This window comes from Canis lupus, chromosome 2 (assembly GCF_003254725.2).
Source record: "Canis lupus dingo isolate Sandy chromosome 2, ASM325472v2, whole genome shotgun sequence".
In the NCBI taxonomy this organism is placed as follows: domain Eukaryota; kingdom Metazoa; phylum Chordata; class Mammalia; order Carnivora; family Canidae; genus Canis; species Canis lupus.
Window position 1 is genome coordinate 44808387 of NC_064244.1, and position 25772 is coordinate 44834158.

At 38.5% G+C, this 25772-nt stretch overlaps 1 protein-coding gene and 1 long non-coding RNA gene across 34 annotated transcripts in view; one reads left to right on the top strand and one right to left on the bottom strand.

The window, feature by feature from the left end:
* The window catches only part of LOC112660654 (uncharacterized), a 70214-nt gene extending 59990 nt beyond the window's left edge, over positions 1 to 10224 (top strand). Inside the window, exons 3-4 of the long non-coding RNA XR_004813494.2 lie at positions 5503 to 5573; positions 9927 to 10224. This is a non-coding gene — a long non-coding RNA (uncharacterized LOC112660654). The remainder of the gene's footprint in view (positions 1 to 5502; positions 5574 to 9926) is intronic.
* Positions 1 to 25772, bottom strand: part of PDE4D (phosphodiesterase 4D) — a 1438885-nt gene that overhangs the window by 343939 nt on the left and 1069174 nt on the right. The window contains exon 1 of one of the 33 annotated variants that reach the window (XM_025448320.3): positions 9061 to 9480. The exons of 31 other annotated variants lie outside the window; for them this stretch is intronic. In XM_025448320.3, the coding sequence (XP_025304105.1) occupies positions 9061 to 9149 (89 nt within the window). In that variant the 5' untranslated portion in view covers positions 9150 to 9480. Of the gene's footprint in view, positions 1 to 8545; positions 8761 to 9060; positions 9481 to 25772 lie in introns of those variants that run through there. One more of the 33 variants, XM_035713051.2, reaches the window with a different exon arrangement.

Consider the following 25772-nt stretch of genomic DNA (forward strand, 5'->3'; position numbering starts at 1 on the left):
TAATAAAGCATCAGGCAAAGTAGTGTGCTGGAGCTGTGCATACCAGCTGACAAAAGCAGGCTCTTCAGTTTTTAGGAGTATTTATAAATTGGTTGTTATATCTAGCAACTATAAAAAGTTAAATTGTATAAACATAAATAAATTAATTAAATAAATTACAATTACATAATAAATATTCAAAACTCCTCACTTCCTAATAATTTCCGTATATTGTGATATCATGTATGTTTTTGAGGTCACTTACACCCACCTATTGGTATGTGCTATATTGGTTGCTCACGCTCCACTTAGTCTCCTCTACAACTTGAAATGGGTTGTGGGGAGGATTTTTCCCATGGAAATCAGCAAATATTACAAATAGACTGTGTGTGTGTGTCTTCACAGAAAGCTGGCTGTTAACATCTACCAGACCACCGATGAAGAGGCTTATCTTAGGCATTCAAAAATAGTTTCTGCATGAATATATTAATCTTTTATATGAACTCTGATTACATTTGAGTGATTTGTTCACTGTCACATTAGTTCTTAATTTATTCCTATAGCCCACCAGAAAGCTCCTCTTTTTCAGGTTCACTCTCAGGCTCTCTTTTCAGAGTGGGGCATACACTCGTGCTGCTCTTGGAATGTCTACCTTTTGCATTTGGTTGACTTCACATCGTTCAAGTAGTATGTATCTACTCTGTCCACAAATGCACCTTTTCTTTTTTAACATTTGAGTTGTTCCCTTCTGAATTCACATTATCATCAGTTATTAAATTATACAACTCGACAGGTTTATTACTTCCATATTGCCCTCTCCCTTGCCAATGGGATTTTCTTTTGCTCTGTCTGACTCACAGTAACTGTATACTTATCTAACTCAGCCTTACAGGAATTCAGAGGCTTTCATCAGCCACTTGTTAAGAAAATTAGAAGAGCTCTCCAATTATGGTTCAAAAGTGAAAAACATAATGGAAGTTTATGAAGGAGCATAGCTAAGGTAGGAGCTGGGTATCTGGCTATAGCAAAGCATATCCGGGCTGGGGCCTCCACACAGAGAAGCAACAAAGGAAGGGGTACAGACATAAACGTTCCCTGTCTTATTAAGTGTTCATTATTTGCTCTGCTCAGACTAAACGCATCTTCTTTGGGCTACTTTATGTTCTGGGGATTCCTCAGTTTCACGACTTATACTCAAAATTCTACTAGCTGAAAATCATAAAATCAACATGATGACAATAATATAAATTTTGTTAGACACTAATTAAACATGGCCGCTCATATGCGTGACACATGCAGAAGTGGTATAGCTTTAAGCATGGTCTGGCTCCCATGTGGACCATCAGAAATATTCACAAGCATAATTATAAGTTCTTAGTAGTGTGTGTGTGGGTGTCTTTTCTTCTTGATTTCCACCTTGATCTCTGCCTCTCCTGCCAGCCCACATTTGACAGTGTTCCACACTTCTTGGTAGCCCACAGCCACCTCTTAGCATCAGTCCTTTTGTAATAATCACACACAGTTTTATGTCTGTCTGTCTGTGGTTGTTCCATGTGCTATCTTGATCATACAGGGAACTCACAAGCTTTATTTCCCCTCTTCACCTCTATTTCTGGTTGGCATTGCTGATTGCACAGATGCCTTTAAATGTCTGAGATATGACTTTCTTTCAATTTAGAAAATCTCAGCTAATGCTTTCTGCAAAAATCCTATTAACAAAAAAGCCCCTACAAAAACTCTTGCAGCTGTTGTAGGAAGGAATTTTTAGACTTGTAGGTGAAGTGTCTAAGTTTAGTTTTACTTGAGTCTTTCTAGTGTTTAGAGGCCCTTCTTTTTGTGGTGGCTGCCCAATTTTGACTCTTGTACTCCTCTGTAGTTGTAAAAAGTGGGTTCCTAACCATTCTGCTTGATGCCTTACCAAAGACATTGAATTAGATGGGATCTACATTGAAGTGAGGCACTAGGGCATTAGAAGAAAACTTTGTGCAGAACTGCATAGAGCCATGGTGTTGAGCTCTGGCTATGACGCTATCAAATTTCATGACCTGGGCTCTTTCTAGATCTTCAGGTTTTTCTTTTCTCTTCCTTTCTTTCTTTCTTTCGAGTGGAAGTTGGGGGCAGGGACAGGAGAGGGAGAGAGAGAGTCCCAAGCAGGCTCCACATCTAACACGGAGCCTTGATAGGGCTTGATCTCACAATTCTGTGATCATGACCTGAGCCAAAATCAGGAGTCTGACGCTCAACTGACTGAGCCTTCAAGGGCCCTGGTCTTTAGGTTTTCAATGTAAGATGCTGGGTTGGAGCAGATGAACTCTTGTGTCTCTTCAGCTTTAGCCCTCTGCTCTGTGAATGTGGGGGGAGGAAGCATGGTGTCCCCATTCTTCAGGGGTCTGAAAACATTTGCTAATGGTTTCATTCATTCAAGGCGTGTGCATCAACCACCTACACTATGTCACACACACTTACAGGCACTAAAGATGAAGAGGTGGAAAAAGGAAGGTGAAAATTACTGTCACATGGAGCTTACATTCTAGTATTATTAATAATAGCTCACATTTATTTCAGTATTTTCCTGTGCCAGGAATTATATATGACTAACATAATTAATTCTCAGAACACTCCATTTTACACATCAGGAAACTGAGGCAATCAAGTTAAATGACTTCCCAATGTCTCATAGCTGTGAAGGAAAGTATGAAAATTTGAACCTCAGTAGTATGGCTCTGGAGCTGGCCAGCTCCCAACCATTACCCCACAGCACCTTTCAAAGATGAAGCTGTTTATACATACAAGTAGCGAGCTTATTGCACTATTCTGTAATCAAATGTGGCCCCAATGATAAGGACTAATCTATAAACTTTTTTGACAAAGAAGTAGATCAAAATTGGTAAAATGATAAAAGCATGGTGGAAAGTGTGATAAGGGGGGGGTAAGCAACCCACTTTGTGTACATATTCTCACTGACAGGCGCAATGGCCTTTTGAAGTAGGCATTTATATTTCCCATTTACAGACATGGACTCTACTAAGAGTGGTTAGGGAAATTGCCCCGTCAAAAAAGCAGCAGAATTGGATTTAAACTTCATCTGTTAGTCTCTGAAGTCAAAGTCTTTCCCCTATACTGTGCTACCTTGGCCCGTGATGTGTCACGACTGTTAACCTTCCTGTTATTCCTGTAACAATTGTTATGTTGCCTTTATGGTAACTATTTTTCCCATTTTTCAATTATGCTAATATTACTCCCAATTTGGAATATCATTAAGAAGGCCAGTTTAATATTCAAAACAATGCCAGTGGCATGAAACAGGATGAAGCTGACCTCTTTAGCTCAGAGAATCTTCAGGCTCTAATGAACAGCTGGCCAAGGAGCAACATTTTGGCAGTGAAATGCAACCACATGACCAGTATTTTTGGCCAGATGAAATGAGCCAAATGGAAGCCCACGAAGCAACCAGGGAGAGGATAGAGCCAGGCCACTTTAATCACTGATTTTTTGTTTTGTTTTGTTTTGTTTTTTTCATTTAAGAAACACGTTTTTTTTTTTCTTTTTTTCTTTTTTTTTCCTTAATGAGAGAGAGAGAGAAGAGAGAGAGAGCCAGGGGTGGGGCAGAGGGAGAGGAAGAGAGAATCTTAGCAGGTTCCATGCCTAGCACAGAGCCCAACACAGGTCTTAATCTTACAGTCATCAGATCATGATCTGAGCCAAAATTAAGAGTCAGCTGTTTAACTGACTGAGCCATCCAGGAGCCCCACAAAATACTTATATATTTTGATTTTCTTGTTTAACGCTGCTTTAGACCAATACCAATTAGTCAGTTCAGATATTAAGTTTATATTTTAATTGACCACCAAGCCATGTTCTACATCAAATGACAAGGTGCTCTTTCTTCAGGGAAAGATTCTGAGTTGAACCAAGGGGAAATAGTAAATCTATTAGAATAGCATCTCTTGCTATGGAACTCCTCCTTGTGTGGTCGTGGGAAGATGTGGTGAGGAAACTGAGGGTAGCAGAGCGACTACTTAGATGTAGAGGCTGTAGGTCAGACTTGGGCAAATTTCTTAAACTTTGCCGACTTTCCTCATCTGGAAAATAAAGACAATACTAGATCCACCTTGTGGGGTTGTTTTGTGAGATAAAATGAGATAATGCGTGTACATTCCTGGGAACACGGCATGGAACATAGTTAAGTGCCCATGAGAGATTAGATTGTATTACTTACTCATTACTTATTATTACTGCAGACTTGACTGACCTCCTGTATATGTGTGGCTTCTGACCCCTGCACCTTCAATCCCTTCTTTCTTTTTTAGTGGTAAGGATTCCCATTCTCTTCCCTCTAGAATTAAATGAGATGAGTTGTGGGGCACTAGAAACGAGTCATCATATCTGCTACAGCTGAAAAGCTTTAAAAAAAAAAATCTATGCAATGAGAGGCATGAATGTGGTATCTGGGAAATTACATCCCAGTGTATTGATCTGTTGGTGGCACTCATTTCTCTTCCTGAGTCCTTGGCTCCAGCCCACATTTCTAGTGGGTATTGCTAGGTCTACTCTGACAACAACTGAGGTGCTAGGGCTCAGGTGTTAGTGGTAACAGAGAGGCTGAGACTACACTCTCTTCTTGTCCTTGCCTCCTGTCTGCTACTATCAGATGTCCAGATCCAAGCTGCAAATGTGAACATAACTTTCTAAGAGCACCGGGTCATTGAGGGTTTTTTGTATTAGTAGTATGCCTTTATCTTTCCTTGGCTAGAATATCCTTTGTGCTTCTGTTTCTCTCATTGTTTGTTAATCCTCCTTTCCACTGATCAGTCTGTTCCATGTTAAAAATTTTACCCATTAGCCCTTCTACAAGAGGTACAAGTATCCTTAAATGAATTTAATTAATCATCTATTTGGCAGATCTGTTAAAATGCTGGGGGAGGGATGTTGACATTGAAACTATGGGCAAGAAGAGATTTGGAGGTTTTCTGAGCATCTCAATTATTTAGTGTATCTCACGACCCCTATTAGTATAAGATGAGAAAACTAGACATTGTTTCTGGCCTGTGGGATGCTAGTGGAATCATATCTGTCCTAAATGTACCTTGGATGACTTTCCCTTCCATTTGTATCCCACCCACTCCACAGTTACCACATTTTCCCCCCATTTCTTCTCAGAAATGTCTCTTTCTGAGAAGAGAGAAAGCAGAAAGTTTTGTGATTTGTTCAGGTTGGAAAACAAGACCGTCTCTTGAAGAGCGACTTTCTATTTAAGGTTTCCTTGAACATTACTATACTTTTAAACAGTAACAGTTAGAAAAACAAAATGTCCCAGCATAGTTCCCTTGGGGGGTTGGCACAGTCCACCAACCTACTAAGTCTAACTCTTCATTCTTTCTTTCCTTCCCAAATAATTTTCTTCCCAATTTTTTTAAGTACTATATATTTTAAAAACTCCAACATAAATTCACTCATTTATATTATCTCCTCAAACCTAATGTGATGAACACATCATTCCTCTTTCTCTCTCCTCCCAAACAGGTTGGAGAGGTGTGGCTCTAATAACGACTGGCACTCACTCCAGATCTACAGAGGAAAATTAGCCCTCCTGAGTATGTAATCCTATCAAATCATATTTGGCTTAATAAGCTATATATTAATCATATTTGCTTTTTTTAAAGATTTTATTTATGCATTCATGAGAGACAGACAGAGAGAGAGAGAGAAAGAGAGAGAGAGAGAGAGAGAGAGAGGCAGAGACACAGACAGAGGGAGAAGCAGGCTCCATGCAGGGAGCCTGACAAGGGAATCGATCCGGGTCTCCAGGATCACACCCTGGGCCAAAGGCAGCGCTAAACCGCTAAGCCACCCGGGCTGCCCACATATTTGCTTTTTTATAGTAATGTATTTTGCCCACAAAGACAAAAATCTGTCACTGCTGAAAAACCACTTTCAAATCTATTTTAAGCATTGTATAACTGTCCAAAGTTCTATTTCTCTGGGATGAATACTCATCCAAAGTATATGATTTGCTATTACTTTAACAAAGCAGACTCTTTAACTGAATTTCATGTATTATAGACTCAGCTTTCCTTTATCCTGAATGTTGCAAGAAAGGGAAAACAATGTCAAAGAAAACTATTCCAGCTTAAAGTTAAGTGTACCACTAGTATCATGCATCCATGTCCATTCCATCTTCAAAGAAAAAAAATGATACTATACTTCACACAAATGAGGATTTTACAGAATATAAAATACTTTTCCTAAGCCAACAGTCTTATACAGGAGAAATTCAGTGAAGAAATATTGGCTAATGCCCAGTTATTTCAGTTGCTTCAATAGTGAAATCATATCCAAAGCCTCTCAACGGTCAAGCTAAGTTTCAGCTATTACCATATTTGAGGATCTCATATATTTTTAAAAAAATGCAAAAACAGGATTGCAAAATTGCAGGAAAATATAAATGTTTGCAGTAAACAGTTCAACACCTTTAACTTCAGGAATGCTATGCAATAAAAAATGTGCCATTCAGAAGATGTGTGTGTGTGTGTGTGTGTGTTGTATGTAGGCGTGTGGGTGTGTACACATACATACATACAATAATTAATGGTTCATTTGAGATGGTGTGGCGTGTTAAAAGTTTATAGCTATATGATAACCATCTTTTTTTTTTCATTATTGTCAGTATATTACTACAGTAGAATGCATAATCTTTCTGAGCACTGGCAGACCTCTGAAAATTTGAGAACAGAGTGGCCAACTGCCCTCTGAGTTCCCTAACCTTCTACTGGACTCTTGGCCTGTGATAGGCCTTGAAAATTCAACGGGTTGATTTTGCAAATAAAGGGTCATACAAACTAAGTGTAGCAAGATGCTTCATCAAATATGCACTAATGCATATTAGTGCATACCTGTCACACGTAAGGGAGTTTCTGGCCTCAATTTATAGTCCAAAGGGAGAGACAAAACAGGACCTACAGAACAGTAAAAACAGTATATATAAATCGTTTAATTATTATATTGGCAATTTACATTCAAATTAAAAGCAAATCCATGAGGGACAAAGTCTCTCAAGGTCCAAAGGAGACTGGCCCATGATGGTGATTCAGGATGTTACTCTAACCTTTTTTTAAGAAAAAGACTTGTTGCAGGAAAAATTAGAGAGGGAGATTAACCATGAGAGACTTCTAACTCTGGGAAACAGACAAAGGGTTGAAGAAGGGGAGGAGGATGGGGAGATGGGGTGACTGGGTGATGGGCACTGAGGAGGGTACTTCATGGGATGAGCACTGGGTGTTATACTATATGTTGGCAAATTGAACTTAAATAAAAAAATGTAAAAAAAAAAAGAAAGAAAAATATTTGTGAGAACTACAAATATGGGCACTTAAATATATGGAAAATTCATCCTTAGACATTCCACTCCTTGTTGTATTTTGGAAAGGATCAAAACTTGACCGAAGGATAATGAAAGTAACTTTGCCAGATGAAGGCAAGTTTCATAATATATCTGCAAATTATATAGTAGAGCTTAAACTGCATTTTTTTTTTCAAGGTTTCTGAAACACTAATCCAACATGCTATTCCTTTCACACTATCCAGTAATTAGACAAGTACAAAATTCCGGGACTTGTTATCAGATCTCAATGATGAGGTTCCAGAATCCACCATCTATTGGAAATAAATACTGCAGTGCTAACAAATCTTTGATGAGCACACGCTTTAGTACGTAAGAAGAATGAAATGCAAATAATAAGCATGAGATGTGCATTTAGTAGAATGCAAAGCATATAGTCGGGTGTATTATTTCTAATGTTGAACTGTATTCATAACTAATAAATTAATATAATTAACAAAAATAAATGGTATTCATTTTGTTTCGAAACAGAAATAAATGGAATTGCTACTTACACTTTCAGTTGCCAATTTTTATTTATCCCTTGTCAAAGTTTTCTTATGCATTACTAATGTAAGTGAAGTATATAATTTGATTTCTCTGATTTTATAGTTCTCTAATAAATTTCAAGGGCACTATCTTCCATACTGCCTAAAAAAATTAATTACCATGAATTATTTTAAACCAAAATTTGAATGTTTTTATGCAAGTAAATCAGAACACATTTTAATACAAATTTAATACATACCATTATATAGGCCTAGTAGTTTCCAGATACCTTGCATTCGATCTAAATAAGAAAGATATTCTCAAGATTTTGCAAACACTTTCAACTGTATTTGCTTTTCCTGAAACAGCCTTCACTGCTACAGACTAACCAATCAGAAACAATAACAAAAAAGTGTGAAGAATCAATCTTTTCCTTGTAAATAGCTAGAATTCTCAAGCAAAGAAGGAAATCCAAGATTTCTTTCTCACTGTCTTCTTTCTTTTTTTTTAGTTATTTGGTTAAAATAAGCTAACCTAGATGTAAAACAAAGTTGTCATTGACAATTTATTGAGATCGTGAAGGCTAGATTTTTCATTTAATTTCTACAAGAAATCTTCAGGAATGAAAGATTAACGAAAACATCAGTTTTGACTTTATGGTATCTCATTCTCCTGGACAAGATTAAAATGCCGACTTACCATCTAGATCACAGAGATAGTTGCTAGTTTTCCACGTGAATGTGCCCGGAAACCCTTATAAACAAGATAGTAGTATTTCCTCGTTGTTGCTTGATTGCCTGTTTAAAATCCAGCAAGACCCCTTTCCTGATGTTTAAGGGGTTAACTGGAAGTTAGCATGACCAACGTTGGCTATTCTAACTCCATTCGGTATGCTAATACCCTTATTTTCCAGATGCCAGTAAGGGGAAGGCTGGTTTTTTTTTTTTTTTTTTAAGTTCACCACTTAACTCTCAAAATCAGCTTTTACAGTTTGTCAACTTCCTGCTACTGCTCAGGTTCCCAAATAGCCCTCTTTTAAGATTCATGTTTTTGTCACTCATATTTCAGATACCGCCAGCATAATGCATGTTAGTTGTTAAACAGATCAACACAGGGCAAAAGCATATTGCGGTGGGGGAGGCGGGGTGGGTGCCAAGGCTACAGAGACTGACTGAAAATCATTCTTCCTCGCTACAAAGAGTAAAGACTGATACCTGTAGGACTTTGAGAAACGCAATCTTGTCTTGGCTCTGGGAGATGGTCCTGACACTGTGAATCTCTGAGGATCCCAAAGAAAAGCCATTTGTAAGGAGGGTGCCAGGTTGCTGGAAACCGCAGAAAGTCAGAGTTGGTGCAGGGCCCCAGGGCTGTAGGGCCCCGCGCTGAGCAGGAGACACTTGTGGCTGAGTGAGGGCATTTCCTCTGTGTGGTGGTATGTGCTGACAAGGAGGTGGCAGGCAAGCAGGCTGAGGCAGGGGTGGAAGGGATGGCCAGGACTTCCTGCTGCGTGGCACTTGCCCTTTGCGACAGAGCTTGCTTCACTCAGACCTTATCTCATTAATAACACAAGAAACACTTTCTCACAAATTTGTTTTTAAATATAGTCTGGATTAAACAGCATAGTCACATGCCACTCCTGAAAAGCACAACACACACCAATCCATACACCCCTGCCCCCCCACCCACACAGCATGCAAAGTATGATTGAATGTGGGTGAACCTGTACATCAAGTGTGAAGTTTAAACAACAACAACAAAAAGGTAAATATGGGGCACCTGGGTGGCTCAGTGGTTGAGCGTCTGCTTCTGCTCAGGTCATGATCCTGGAGACCCGGGATAGAGTCCCACATCGGGCTCCCTGCATGGAGCCTGCTTCTCCCTCTGCCTGTGTCTCTGCCTCTCTCTCTGTGCCTCTCATGAATAAATAAATAAAATCTTAAAAAAAAAAAAAAAAGGTAAATAGCCTTTGTTAAAAAAAAACAAGTAATTACATATTTACAATGGGGAAATTCAACAAAGATTGCTATGTTTCACACAACTAGCTGCCAAATACAATTTTCCTTACTCCAATTTCTCTTAGATACAGGAATGGGCATCATTATTCGCAAACCTTCCACAAGGATTTAATGGTCTTGAAATACCAGCGCCTCCCTGCAAGTCAGCGTGAGAAGAAAACAGGCAGATCACTTTCAAAGCTTTTGGCAGCTTTCCCCTCAAGGAGATGGCGCGTCACCTTGGAGAGTGAATTATCATGCATGACTTTGACAACAGAGATCAATTTTCTTGTTCATTTTCTGTTCCCTAGAAACATTCTTCACTCTCTGATAAATCCCTTAAAACAACTTTCTTCCAAATCAAATAAATGATGAAAGCCAAAGAGAGCCCTTTGCATGTTTTATGAGTCCAGCACATTTCAGGGAGGCATATATTTCAAGATATTGTACGCAAGAGTCAAAGGACCCCAATGCCGTCATGAGTCCTCACCAGGGAGTGGTATTTAATGTTAACAGTGCAGTATAATTCCATCAGTCCCTGTCCAAACACTGCCCCACGGGTGACCTCAACTGTAAACCGAGGCAGAACTGCACTTCTCCTGGATAAGATTAGAGAGGCTTGGAGGGCTGAGAGTCAATTTAACCCACTCTGAACTGGACAAAATTGGCCAACAGTTGAGTTTACTGATGGTTACTCTTATCTGCCAAATTTTGAGACCCACACCACTCCTTCTATCCCTCCTATACTTGAGGGGTTCAAAATATTCATGTAATTTCTGTAAAAACTCAAGGAAGTAACCAGGGCACTTCTTTTCCCAGTGGCATCTGGCATACCAGGGGTTCTGTAGAATGGGCCAGGTCCCATATCGGCTCCGTGAATGAGTAATAGAAAACATTTTTATGGTTTCACCTCTTTGTTATCTGACTGATGGGCGCCAAGAGTGGGTGAGTGAGGCTCTACACAGCAGCAAACTCAGAGGAGCCAAGAGTTCACAAACAAACAGGTTCCCTCTGAAGCAACCAGCAATATTTGAAGGCTTTGTAAATCACACATTTCTGCTCTTGTACCCAGATCCATATTTCACAAGAACAAAATTGGAGGCCACCTTTCAGGTATTCTTTGAGAAAGATCAGGAAAGTACCTGTGTCTACACCTATGAGTCTGCCCTTCTTGGCGGATGAAATTCCACTATTATCATTTCATGCTTTTATACTACTTGATTTCCATGTCAGGACAGCTCTGAGAAAATGCAAACATTCCTTGCAGAGTTAGCAAGTTGCCGAACAACTTGGGTGTTTAGTCACATGGCTTCATCTGAAACTGAAGTCAGACAGTATAGGAGAACCGGGAGTGGGGAGGAAGATGCCCCTGAGAGCAGGTGGGGTTGGGGGACAGTGGGCATTAGAGGGGGGTAGGGGGGTGAGGATGGACACACAGAGGGGCAGAAGAGCAAGAGAGGTGGTATGAGCCAAGATGAACTCCTTTCACCTTCCACACAGGACAGAGCTCTCCTTCTAACTGGTGCCATTTTACATTTTACAGGTGAAATAGCCTCAGTGTTTCCAGAAAATAAAAGCTGCAGTCCAGGCATATGACTTTGGAAGCAAAAACACATGACTTGCTTTGTTATCCTGATTATATTAGTCATGGCAAGATGGACCCTATCACCCCGAGCAGGCTGGAACCAATCATAGGCATCTGAGCTAACATTTGTCTTTGTCTCCACTCCAATTTATATGTTGAAAAGAATGTTATATTAACTGATATCTGACTGATAATATATTAGGGCATAATAATAATGCAGAATGAAAACACTGTAGGACGTCCAACTTTTTCTAAAAGAAATATACAATGAAGGAGATGCAAAGCTGTCTTTTTCATTACTGCCAAGGTATTTCTTCCTTCTTTTCTCCCTTGATTCTTGACATTGGACAACTAGAATCCTTCAGTGGGATAACACAATGTAAATATAAGTGGTGCTTGGGTGGCTCAGTTGGTTCAGAGTCTGACATTGGCTCAGGTCCTGATCTCAGGGTCCTGGGATCAAGTCTTGAATCGGGTTCCCAGCTTAGTGGGGAATCTGCTTGTTTCTCTCCTTTTGTCCCCCAGTTCAGGTTCTCTGCCCCTCAAATGAAAAAAAAATTAAAAACATAAATGTATGTAAAATTATGACCAAAGAAATGGATAATCTGGTCATTTTTTTCCTAATGTGAAATTGTATATGGGCACAAGAAGAATCTTCCAATGTTACTGTTATTTCTTCCTTAAATAATTACTCATTGCCTCCTTTTCATTTTTTCCTGAACAGTTATACATAATCCCCTCGTAGGTTACCAGGCTTCAGCAAGGTCGCAGAAATAAGCTACTTATTTCTGACATTAATCATAAGTAAAATTAAGACTTGATTTCAAGTATAAATGCTAATATTCTTTGGAAGGACTGGCTAGTACTTCATCGACATGAGAATTTAGACAACTGGCAAAAAATAAAAATTAAGTAAGTTGTTTGCTAGGATGAACCTTTGCTGCCATTTATGTTTTTAACAGTTGTTTAAAAAAATAAAAATAAAAAAGAACAGTTGTTTATAACTTTCACTGCACATGCACTAAAGGGTAGAAAAGGAAATAAGGCAATTAACATGTCATTGTTAAACATTTATTTACCCGTAAGAATATTAGTAGAAATGGGATTCAGTGGCAGAGACGTTCCATCCCCGAGACAAAATCTTCTACAAGTTGGAAACTAAATTTACACCCCCAGGAAAACCAGATTCTGAAATCTAAACTTTGCCTCCACCAAATTGTTATCCAATAATTCCTAACCTTCCTAAAAGCTCAACAATATGCCCACCTCCTCCCAATAATGTAGATCTTAGGCTCTGCAGCTCTAAATAAGGTATCTTTTTGACTCTTGAATATTTCTGGGATTTTGGTTCCAAGATTCCAGATGTTAAAAGTGGCAAGTTTGGGGTTTGGTGTCTGACACAGAAATTCAGCATTTCCTTTATAGGAGATTGCTACTATGAATCAAACTGAAAGTCCCACATTTAAAAGTGGAAGAATTTAAACACACCCCACATAGACATTTGCTCACACCAAGGCACTATTCTGACAGGTGGGGGTTGGTCAGCTGAACTTTAGAGAAACACAGAGTTACATGAGTGGAGTTGCATTATGGTGAAACACACTGCCTCAGGAAACCCGCACAGGCAGAGATAGGCCCGGGACCAAGCTGTATTTTGAAACTGAGGCTGGTCACAGACTTGAAAGCAGCAGAAGTTAATTTGGGAGCAAATAATCACATTTCATGTTCATTTATTGGTTGCCTCTGGAGTGTCACTGTGAGAATTCTATTTTCACAGTGATCAATTGGGAAAGAGTGTGCCAAAAGGAAAGTTAACAACCAGACTTGCACACTTTGTAAATTAGTATTCATACAGTATCAGTAACTGGGGTTGTTACTACACTCATGCATTAGCAAAATCAATTATCAGTTATAATTATTTTAAAGATTTTATGTATTTATTTGAGAGAGTTAGAGGCAGAAGGAAAGGGAAAAGCAGGCTCTCCACTGAGCAGGGAGCTCAGTGCGGGGCTTGATCCTGGGACTCTCCAAGATCATGAACTGAGCTGAAGGCAGATGCTTAACCAACTGAGCAACCCAGGTGCCCATCAATTATTTTATTTAAAGATATATTTATTTATTTGAGAGAGAGAGAGAGAGAAAGAGAGAGAGCAAGCAGGGTAGGGGCAGAAGGAGAGGAAGATAGATTCTCAAGCAGACTCCCCACTTAGCATGGAGCCCAACTCAGGCTCTGTCTCATGATGAGATCATGACCTGAGCTGAAATCAAGAGTCAGTGGTTTAACTGACTGAGCCACCCAGGCACCCCTTAGCTATTGATCATTACTTTAAATGTAAATGCTGCAAAATAACGCTAACCTTTTTCTTAATTTGCTTCCAAATAGTCATTCTAAACCTTACTTGTGCCTACTTGATTTAGAGGTCATTTTTTCTGTGTTGTAAAATGGAAGACAATTATAAGTTGTAACACTACCAGAATGCTAACAGTTCTGATAGGACCCATAGTCTAGAGAGCATTAGGAAAGCATTCTCTGTATTTTAAGCTGCTACAAAGACATTCTTTATTCATTTATGTCTCAGGACACAAACAGAAATAAAATGTAGTTAAAGAGCTCATATTATTAAGACATGGAATAAAACAACTGACAAGAGGCATGATTAAATATCAGAATAAAAAATAAATAAAACTAGATTGTGAATCCAAATGTTTTGCTATATACTTAAGGTTCCCATCTACCTTAGAGTATGTTAGGATTCTTTTTAGCAATTCAGAAGATAATTAGGTAAAAACTCCTTCTAACCAAAAAAGCACTGAGTTCCTTCTAAATACTTGGTAAATGGGGGTTGAAGGAAAGAAGTCAGGGAGGAAAAAATGAGCAGTAAGGGAAATACATTTTATGTTTATTAAGCATCTACTGGATGACTGGTAAAGTTCTAAGACATTTTTCTAAGTAGTCAACAGGAAATATTTTAGAGTCAAAATAGTTTTAAAATGTGGAATTAATATAAGCTAATCGCTTGAAATAAAAAAAAGCTAAGTAATGTTTTTAATGTATGTAAAAGTCTTTTGGGGTCAATGATTGCTTAATTGCCCCATTTTCTATGTATGAAGTTTTTAAAATATTTTTTTTTCAATTTTTATTTATTTATGATAGTCATAGAGAGAGAGAGAGAGAGGCAGAGACATAGGCCGAGGGAGAAGCAGGCTCCATGCACCGGGAGCCCGACGTGGGATTCGATCCCAGGTCTCCAGGATCGCGCCCTGGGCCAAAGGCAGGCGCCAAACCGCTGCGCCACCCAGGGATCCCTGTATGAAGTTTTTAAAAGTCAGAAAACATTTTTCTTTTCCAATATTGTATTCATAAATGCAGATGGAAAAAACAAAAACAAAAACAAAATACCTCTCCTTAGGTATTAACTGATAAGTGAAAGGTAGATTATAGAATTTCATTTTGAAAGCCCCTTCCTCCAAGAGCCTTCCCTGCTTTCCCAGACAAGTCTCCACAGCACTCTGCACTTCTTTGTCACTGTCAGCACATTTGTAATCACTACTTATTCAATATCTGGCTTCCCTGATGGACCTGGCCATCTAAAGGACATCGACTATGTTTGCTTTCCCACTGGATGCTCAGTGCCTAGCAAATGACCTAGAAAGTAAGTCACGGATGTTTGTTTAATGAATGAAAAAACCAATAACCACAGGGCCCCTTGACAAGAAGATGCATCACCTGTATTACATTCTTTTGTGTTCCCAAATAAGGGCAAAACATCTTGCTGTGGTAGGACTTAACTTATTTTCTCTTTCCTTGCATGTTCCCTCCGACAAAGCCATAATTGTAGCAACAAATAAATGAATAAAATAATAAAACCAGAAAAAAAATACACTGTCATTGTTATGACCATATGAATTATAGGTCTGTCCTCAGACTAGGGTTTTTTGTTGTTGTTGTTTTGGTTTGGTTTGGTTTTTGATGAAGCATCATTGAGCAAATATGCAGAACAGTCCTGATACAGAGGATATTACAGCAACAGTCATGTCATAAACTTGCCACCTGACATGACGTTGAGCACTGCTGCTTGACCTTGCTAAGTTTCAGGGCCTCACTTATCCAAATAAGAACTACTGCAAAGAGGTTTTGAGAGGGATGAATAGGGTAATTTACATCACAGTTTTTTGAAAAGACCACAGAATGTTTGAAGCGCTACTACTGACAATGTCAAGCTTTCTGATCAGCTAGGAAAATTATTATTTTACTGTTAGAAACATTTTCAGTGTTGAAAACTCTACTGTAAAATGGGTCACCTCATAAACACGGTAAGTAGGAATACCATTTTACCAGTTGCAAAAGGGGTATCAATCTTCAATTTTGATGGGTGATAATTTTTTTTATCTATTTGAAATCTTTTCATCCTAAGTGTAAAAGGACAGCATATGAAGCCATTATATCTTACAAGGCAGTCCTTTAACAAAATCTTAATGTTTTATTTGCAGGATGAAACCCCTCTACTGGTTCTGTTTACTAGAAGTAAAAATAAATAAGTGAATAAATAAATAATTAAGGGGCAAGGAATTCTGCTAAGATTAGCTAATGGAATTTTCACAATTGTTCAAAATCCTGGGCTTCACCTAAATATAGAAACATTTCCATTTATTTATTTATTTATTTATTTATTTATTTATTTAGAAAACTTAAGGGATCCTGCAGACAGGTTATTTAACTGAAAAAGCATTTGCAACACTAACTCCAATTCATGCTGCTTTCATTGGTGACCACACACCAAATAAGGGCAGAAATGGCCTCTTTTCAGCTTTTTAAAACTATGTTAACAAACAAGCGAAAGCAGTGATGAAATTACCAGGCTGAGAAACTAAATCGCTCTCTGGGGAGAAAGAAAGAGACCCCAAATACCAAGAATCTCTAAATAACAACAATCTCATGTGTTCAACTTTGGCACTGTGAAGTTTTTCCATGACAGTGTTCAATATCTCGCTAAATCTGGATATCCATTTATTGGAGCCAGCATTCATAAACTTTCCCATTCCTGGGTACTGTCACTCCTGTTACCCTCAAATCCCCTTTCTTCACCCTGACGCTCCTCCTGTGATGGCTGAGTCTGTGAAGCAAATGTTACCTCAAGCTCAGGGTCTCCTTTTGTAATTCCTTATTTTACTATGATTGTTACCAAGTACTAATTTGGTATTTATTCTGTGATAAGAGCTTGACATACCTTATATTATCCCCATAGTACTATGAGCATAGTCTATTTTTATTCTGTTTTATGACAGAAGAAAAAGAGGCTTAGAGAGTTGAGGTAACTCGTCCCCATGATCATGCAGCCAAGGAACAGAGGATCTGAGATTAAGATTGGGGTCTTCCAGGTACAAAACCTACACTCTTCGCCAACAGAGGCCTAGAATACAACCGATAAAGGAATGAATGAGGGCAGCTCCCTTTCTGTGGAGAGGGGAGTCATAGAGGAAGTTTCAGATTTTCACAAAAGGAACAGGCAATATGTACAATAGTTACATAACCTCATTTAATCTTAATCTTATGTTTTTAAGATTATTTATTTATTCATGATAGACAGAGAGAGAGAGAGAGAGGCAGAGACACAGGCAGAGGGAGAAGTAGGCTCCATGCAGGGAGCTTGACATGGGACTCGACCCAGGTCTCCAGGATCACACCCTGGGCTGAAGGTGGGTGCCAAACTGCTGAGCCACCCAGGGATCCCAACCTTGTTTAATCTTAATCAGCTCTCAGGTAGACATTATTGTTGTGATCTTTTTTTTTTTTTTTTAAAGATTTCTATATTCATTCTAGAGAGAGTTGGAGCAGGGAGAGGGTGAGAGTGAATCACAAGCAGACTCCTCGCTAAGCGCAGAGCCCCAGGCAGGGCTCCATCTCACGACCCTGAGATCATGACCTGCGCCCAAACCAAGAGCCCGACGCTCCATTGACTGTGCCACCCTGGCGCCTCTATGGTTGCCATTTTATGGTTAAGAACCCTGAGGCTCGCAAAGGTTAAGTAGCTTGGCTCACATCACAAAACTAATACATGATGGAGACATGTGCCTGAGTCAGTGTTGCCTGTCTAGAATCTTCTCCCTACAGTGGTTTCCCCAAATTCTTTAGATTCCTAATTCTAAGGCCTCGGGACCGAGGCTGAGGACAGGGCTGCGGCAGCTCAGCTGTGATAATCTGAGTCTTGGGGTGCAAAGAGAAAGGCGGCCGGCAGAGGATGGCAAGGCTTGAGGAAAAGGGACAACCTCAGTGTTTCTGAATGCACTGTGCTACTTTCTTTTACCCTCTGTATGTTTCATATCAAGAGAAACAGAGATACTTTGCAGTCTGTCTAACCAATGGCAGCAATTCACTAGGGGCTGAAATAGGAATCTGGGTTTTTCAGTAACAGTGAAAGACAACTAACTATTTATGCTTTTTGGTTTTATTTTCTAACAGGATGCAAAAAACTTAAGGTGCCATTTTTTAGCTCTCCCTCACGACCACCCAAGAAATTTATGACAGACATTTATACAATTAGGGCATTCATAAGATAATAGGACATATTCTGACCCTTGCTTCCACTGCTCTCACTGATTTTACTTCTATCCGTTCAGTGGAGTTAAGTGACTTTCCCAAATTTGGTAAGTGGTAAACCATGAGCCTTGATTGAAACTTTATTTATTTTTTTATTTTTTTATTTTTTGATTGAAACTTTAGCTTACCCCTAAATTTTGGAAAATAAGCCATTTCTTTTTTGTTTCTTTTTCCTAAAATTTAAATTCAATTAAATAACACATTATGTATTATTGGTTTCAGAGGTAGAGGTTAGTGATTCATGAGTCTTATATAACACCCAGTGCTCATTACACCCCATGCCCTCCTTAAAGTCCATCACCCAGTTACCCCATTCCCTCCACACAAAAATAAGCCATTGTTAAATCAGGGACTTCCTCTATTAAATGCACTGCCTTTAAAATGTAAAATTGGAAGGCAGCCCGGGTGGCTCAGTGGTTTAGCACAGCCTTCAGCCCAGGGCCTGATCCTGGAGACCGGAGATGGAGTCCCAAGTTGGGCTTTCCCAGCATGGAGCCTGCTTCTCCCTCTGCCTGTGTCTCTGCTTCTCTCTCTCTCTCTCTCTCTCTCTCTCTGTCTCTCATGAATAAATTTTTTAAAAAATCTTTAAAAAAATGTAAATTGGAGAAAGCACAGTTTTATTTCATTGGTCAGAGGATATCAAGTAAAATAATCTATAGCAAATTCTTATTCAAATGCTGACTTGAATTGTACCTATATTAGTTTGATATATAAGTATGTAACTCTTAAGGGACTGAATTTACATTTGAAATAAAATAAACTGCAGTCAAAGAAACAAAACCATAGCCATGGGTTTTTAAAGCAGTATTGAACACCAGATACCGAAATGCTTTGGGGCAGCAAGTATTTTTCTTGATATTCAAAGAGTGAACTTAACCTAACCAAATCACAAAATCCTAAAAGATATGGTCTAGTAAACTAGTTTCCCTGTGAAATTTTACAACAGACAACTCTTACTCTCTTCCTTCCTTCCCTCCCTCTCTTCCTACTTCCCTCTCATCTACTGATACATACATATTCATACATATTAGGCATCTATTATGTGCCAAGTACTATGCTATATGCATGCTAATGATAATGGTGAAGACAATCATGCCCAAACAGATCACAGAACTGAATGAACCAAGGACTAAAACTCCAGCCTTATAAGAAATTGGACTGGGTTTACATTTTTTAAAAGTGTCAAGGAAGCAGGAAAAAAGGAATATAAAATATTTATAGAAGTGGAAAATGGCTTGAGGTCTTGTTTATGAAAAAAATAAATACAATTAAGGAGAAGGTGACTTTTCAGATGATCAACATTAAAAACAAATCAAATGAGATATTTTTGGTAAAACACTTTTCTCAGCAGCAGGCCCAGGGGAAACACTTCTCTGACAGTCAATTCATAGTATCATATGAAACTGGGAGGGCTGCAGGAGAGACACATTTATAAAGAAGTTCTTGTTTCATGGCTAGTGCCAAATGAGAGTCTAAATCAGTGCTAGGTGGTGGGAATACAAAAGAAAATGGAACATGGTCCCTCTTTAGAGAGGCTTGCAACCAGGAAAAATCTCACCTCATAAAAACATTTCTGTAACCTATGGTGGTTAACGTTCTTTCAATAAAATGTATCAATAGTGCTCACAAGATTAAAACTGACAAACTGTTCCTCGCCATCTTTTACAAATAAAGAGAAAAATAAGCATGCTGTAAATAGGCCAATCAGCCCTTTAGTGATCCAGAATGAGCTGAATTACAGATGTTTAAAACAAAAACCTGGTGGGGCACATAAAATTTGTTTCAGAAAAATACGTAGAATATGGTTCTTGCCATATCAAAGAGATTTTTTTCCAAAATAGTTTTATGAAAATTTCCAAAAATACATAAAAGTTGAAAGAATTTCACAGTGAACACCTGGGTATCAGCCACTTAGATTATGCTGGTAACATTTAAAACATATATTTTATTTATTTATTCATGAGAGACATACAGAGAGAGGCAGAGACATAGTAAGAGGGATAAGCAGACTCCCTGTGGGGAGTCCGATGTGGGATCCAATCCCAGAACCCTGGGATCACGACCTGAGCTGAAGGCAGATGCTCAATCACTGAGCCACCCGGGGCCCCATGCTGGTAACATTTAAAAGACTATTTCTTATTAGGAAATTATCATATTGGGCTTGAACAATGAGAACTGTACTGTTACAATACACCTGAATAATATTTACAGATTGTTTATTATGTTAAACCTAAATTATAAGTCTCTATGCTTAAATATTCAGTCTATTTTAAAGGGTGGACTTTGTACAGGCAGACAATATGGGGTTTTTTTCCTATATAATATAAAGAACTTGGTAAATTTGAATTCCTAAATCTTACTAACAAAAATAAGTTAATGATAAAAAGTAAATGTTAAGATTTTGAATTATCAAAATCAAAATTAAGTGGTAAAACAGTCAACCATGAGGGTTTTTTTTTTTTCAGTATAATCCAAGATAATACATTTTTGGAATTGTTTCATACACAGTAATTCTTAGTAAATTATGAGTTCAGTCAAGTGGTAAGGAATGGGATAATTAGGAATATTCCTATTATTGATATTATACAAAATATACTATAAAATCTGTAAATCAGGTGCTTTAATAAATATGAACTTTCTAGTTTTTCTGTGAGTTCAACTTTTTGTTTCCTTTTGTTATATACAGATATTTAAAGATTTTATTCATTCATTTATTAGAGAGAGAGAGAGAGAGCAAGCACACACACATATGGAAATGAGTGGGAGAAGGGGCAGAAGAAGAGGCAGAGAAAGAATCTTCTGTAGACTCTGCACTGAGCACAAAGCCCCACATGGGGCTTCATCCTATGACCCTGAACTCAAGACCTGAGCCGAAACCAAGAGTTGGACATTTAACTGACTGAGCCAGGCACCCCTTATTTTTAAATGAATATTATATAAAAGTTAAGTCTAGTTTGTTAAGGACAAGAAAAAGAGTCGATTTCAGTAATAAATGAAATAGGAAATCCCAAAATCAATGAATCTGTTTTTCACCTACTATTCTGACGTGTTTATGGAAAGTCAGCTTGCTACCTTCTCAACTATTTGACAGGCAGATCAAGTTCAAATGGCATCGGAGGAGTGACGGAGGAAACCTAATTTTAGTCTCCACGGTGCTGAAGAACTCACACAAATAAGTACTGAATACCCTCAGCTCATGTTTAGAGTTGATACTTGGAAAGGAATCCAAGGAGCAGGTATTGCAGAGTCTTGTTCAAAGCTGGGGCTCTCAGTTGTTCCAGGGACTGTGGAACATCTCAGATCTAGATGATCAACTTTTCAGGTACCTTCGAGGATGTGCATTTTCAACTCTAATACCGCCTCATTACAGCAGTTCAATGAGACTAGCAAAAAGCATGAGTGGCTTTTCCAAGATGTTAGTGTTAATACTTTGTTAACATGTGCATTATGAAGTAGTAAGTACACACAAGAGGATATTATTCAGCCCTAGGAAAGAAGGAAATAACCACCATTTGTGACAACATAGATGGACCTTGCAGATATTCTGCTAAGTGGGATAAGCCAGAGAAAAGACAAATACTGTAGGATATCACTTCTATGCGGAATCTAAAGGAGTCAAACACAACAAAACAGAGAGTAAAATGGGGGCTACCAGAAGTTGGGGGGGGGTGATTAGGGAAGATGTGATTGAAGGGTACAAACTTGCAACCACTTGTTAAGTCCTGGAGATCTAATTACAGCATATTGATTACAGACAACAATATTGTACTATGACCATCAAACTAACTAATTGACTGAATCTTAATGACTCCTAACACACATAGAAATTGGTAATTATGTGAAGGGATAGAGGTTTTAACTAATGCTATAATGTAATCATATTGCAATATATAAATTTATCAAATCAACATGCTGGCCACCTTAAATTTCCACAATGTTATGTATCAATTATATTTCAATAAAAGAGAAGTGCATTATGAAATTGCTAATACTAAATCGACTCAAATCACTCATGAAAAGCATTTTACAATTAAATCCAATTAATTAAAATATACACCAAAGTATTGACAGTGTTATGGCTGGGTATTAGGATCACTGGCATTTTTAAACTTTCTTTTCTGTAGTGTCCAGGTTTTTTACTACAAATAGAAATTACTTTTATAATAATATAAAACTGAATACAAGTTACCAAAAACTCAGGTAGTCAAATCACTTTTTTCCCCAGCAGGGGTTTTGTTTTGTTTTGTTTTAGTTTGATTAGATTTCAACCAAAGGTCCATGAATAAAAACTTTTGAATTTATGTTAACTTAAGTATGTCTTATAATTTACACATTGCTGAGATGTTATAGGGTCAGAGAGAGAAGTGCTGGAAAGCCACATGGGCACACACATCATTGAACACCTATGATGCTATGATTTAAAATCGAATTCGAAACAGCGTGATGCTAGCTGCAGATATTTCACTAGAGAGGACAGAGCAGTCTGCCCCCTAGTGGTAGAAGAGCCAGGGCGAGAAAAAAGCAGAAAGAATGATGTGGAACTCTTAAAAGATTCACAGAGGCGCTTCATACCAGTCTGTGAGAAAGTGCTCTTCTATGAAAAGAGCTAGATGTTTGTACAGTGCCCCCTTGTGAAGAGAGGTTCTTATGATTGTGCCTTCACCCAGAGAAAGAGCCAAGAGCTTCAACTAGCCATAAAAGCATCTGCTTGGCCTTCATCATCTGATGACCGACTTCCAAACCTTATAGAAGACACACATGTGCGCACAGGCGATGCAGACTCGGTCTCCTACATCTCTGTTATTAAAGGTGTACATAAATATTTCACATGGTTCTGTTTTTTAATGGGTGCTTTAAAAAGAGCTTCTTAAAATAGGAAATGACATTGCCCCTATGACTTCAGAAACTTGCTCTTTTGCTCTGTTTCTCAATCTCACAAAAGAAAATGGAGTATGAAAAATTGGGTAATACATTTAAAAATCACAGATTGCCTATTTATCTTAGAAATATAGAATCATTTTTTTATAAAATGTTAGTATGATTATGAGTACCATCTGGAAATGTATTAGTCACCTGAAACTTCATGTGAGAGCCACTGATAAGAATATTACCATTTTAGTAATGTGAAAATGGGGGTATTTTTAGGTGTTGGGATTAACTCTTTAGTTAGAATAAAAAATCTCATTCATATAATTGATTCCACTAATTTACAATTATCTGAATAATGGCTCATCAGAAAGAATCAAATTCTGGATGTTTCCAGAAAAAGGAAATTACTCTGAAATGTGATACAATGTATGCAAGAGGAATTGTGCTTTGAGTTAAAATATGAGAGAGATATTTGTTGTCAAATTCAGTTAAACAATTGATTGGAAGGGAGTACAGTCTTCATGTTGTCTATTGCTGGCTATACAATGGCATACAAGTCATGCTTCTGAGCCCTGAGCCAAGGTAGTGAAAAAGTATGAGTAGAGTACAAACCACGATTGAAAAGCAATGATAACAACCAAAGGACGGCATTAGGCAGCCCTCCATAGTCTCCTACTGTTTTTCTAAAACCACCCCAAATAAACATATAGGGAAAGTAAAAACCATGTGCTTCCTATGCAAATGCAGATCCAAGACAAGTCCTCAAGAACTCCTTAGCTGCAATCAAATTGTCGTCACTATTCAAACTACTACTATCTAGAAAATCTGCTGGAGCTTCTGCTAAAAGCTTAGACTGTTCCTTGATGGGTATCAGTGTGTCCACGTGGAAAAGAGAAATGAGGCACAGAGGAAAGAACAAGTATGTGTAGGAACCTATCCATATTCAGATCTTGGGCAACAGGCTTTCAAATAGGCTTGTAAAAGAGTAATCTTTCCCAGTTCTGTCTCTATCCCTGACATTTTCCCTGATGTCCAAAAGAGTATTTCCACCTCCTTCTTGGATCTCTGGTAGTGTTAAGGTAAATTCCTGCCAGGCCGACCCCGCAAGGTCTTGGCATGGCTTCTTAATTTGGAAAGGAAGTTAGGGCAACAGGAAGAGAATAAAGTAAATGAAGTGTGCGTAAATGGAGCTCAGTCTTCTGGGGAACCTTTGAAGGGGCATTGTCCCTCTGCAAAATGTGGAACTTGGGGTGTATAAATATTTCCCAGTGCAGGTTACTCCTGGTCACAAGGCCTTCTAGGAGGCCCACACACAGTCTAGCAAACTCCTTTGTACTGGAGGAGGTGTCTGGGTGCCTCAGATGAGAATGTGACTTGGCGCATAGAAATGGCCATCACACACCCAGGTGAGCTCTGGGGTAGGTCAGTAAGAAATGGAGTGGGGCTTGAAGCATCTGCCACAAATAGAACGCTCATACTTAAGATGCTGAAACGGAATTTTTAGTTCATGTTTCCATCACCCCATCACTAGACCCACTCTTCCCTTGTCTTTCCCTGACTCAGCAAATGAAAGCACAAGTTTTTAATTTTTTCAGGCAAACGTCCTTGAAACATCTTTGGCTCATTTGTTCCATATGAAATTCCATCATCAAATACTGTCAGCTCAATTTTCAAATTAAGGGAGGAATCTGGTCACTTCTTACCAATTCCCCTGCCACCACCCTGGTCCAGGTCACCATTGTCTCTTGTCCAAATTATTGCAGTGGCTTCTTAACCATTTCCCTTGCTTCTGCCCTGGCTCCAAGTCCATTCTTACCAGAATACCAGAAGACTGAATGGCTCTTTGAAAAGGTGTATCACTTCTCCTCTCAAAATCTTCTACTAGTTTCCCACTTTACTTGGGATAAAACCCCAACTCTTTACCATGGCTTATCAAAGCCCTTTCCTTTCTTTTCCTTTATCTTTTTTCCTTCTTCTCTCCCTCTTGCTTACTTGATTCAACCCATACTGTATTTTGGCTTTTTTTTTTTTTTAATTGGTCTTTTTTCTTATTCTTTGAGCCTAAGGTACCTGATCCTACCTCAGGACCTTTGCACTTGCTATTTACCTTCCTGAAATGTTCTTCCTTCAGATATCTGCATAGTTCTTTCATTTTGTTAAGATCCAAATGTCATTTTAATACAGAGGGCTACCTCTTCTGACTATTCGATCTAAAATAGCATGGCCATCACCTTATTTTTTTCCTCTGCATGATTTATTTTGATAGAACTTATCATCATAACATGGTTATTTTGTATATGTTTGTGTATTTTACATTGCTTATCTCCCCCACAACAAAAGTTACACACACATGTGCACCTGCACATGCACACACAAAGAAGTGACTGTTGTTTTCATGGCTGCATGCTGGTGTTAGTGGTAGGGGTCCAGTATATATTTTCTAGGGGATGAACTCACAGATCTAACAGCCACAGGAGATAAATATTAATATGTATTAATCAAGTATTTATCAAACACTATGACTGCTATTGTCCAATAACAGGTATAAGCAGCTGCTGCTCTTTACCAAGATATATCCAGTGCATGAGGACACAAGACACAGCCAATGCATGGTTAAATCAGTGGCATTCAGAGGGGAGGTTTTTATAGGCAGTGATAGCTAGGAAAAGGTAAGAAAGAAAGGCTGAAACTGGACAGTGAAAAACTTTGAAGGTTATGTTAGGAGTGGGGAACTTTGTTCCATTTAGAAGTGAAATGTCATCAAAAGTTTCTGAGCAGGGGAATGGAATAATGAAAGAAGAATTTTAGAAAAATTAATACTTCATTCTATTTGCACAAGGATTTGGGGAGGAAAGATTGGAGCCAGAGAGAGAGTGTCAT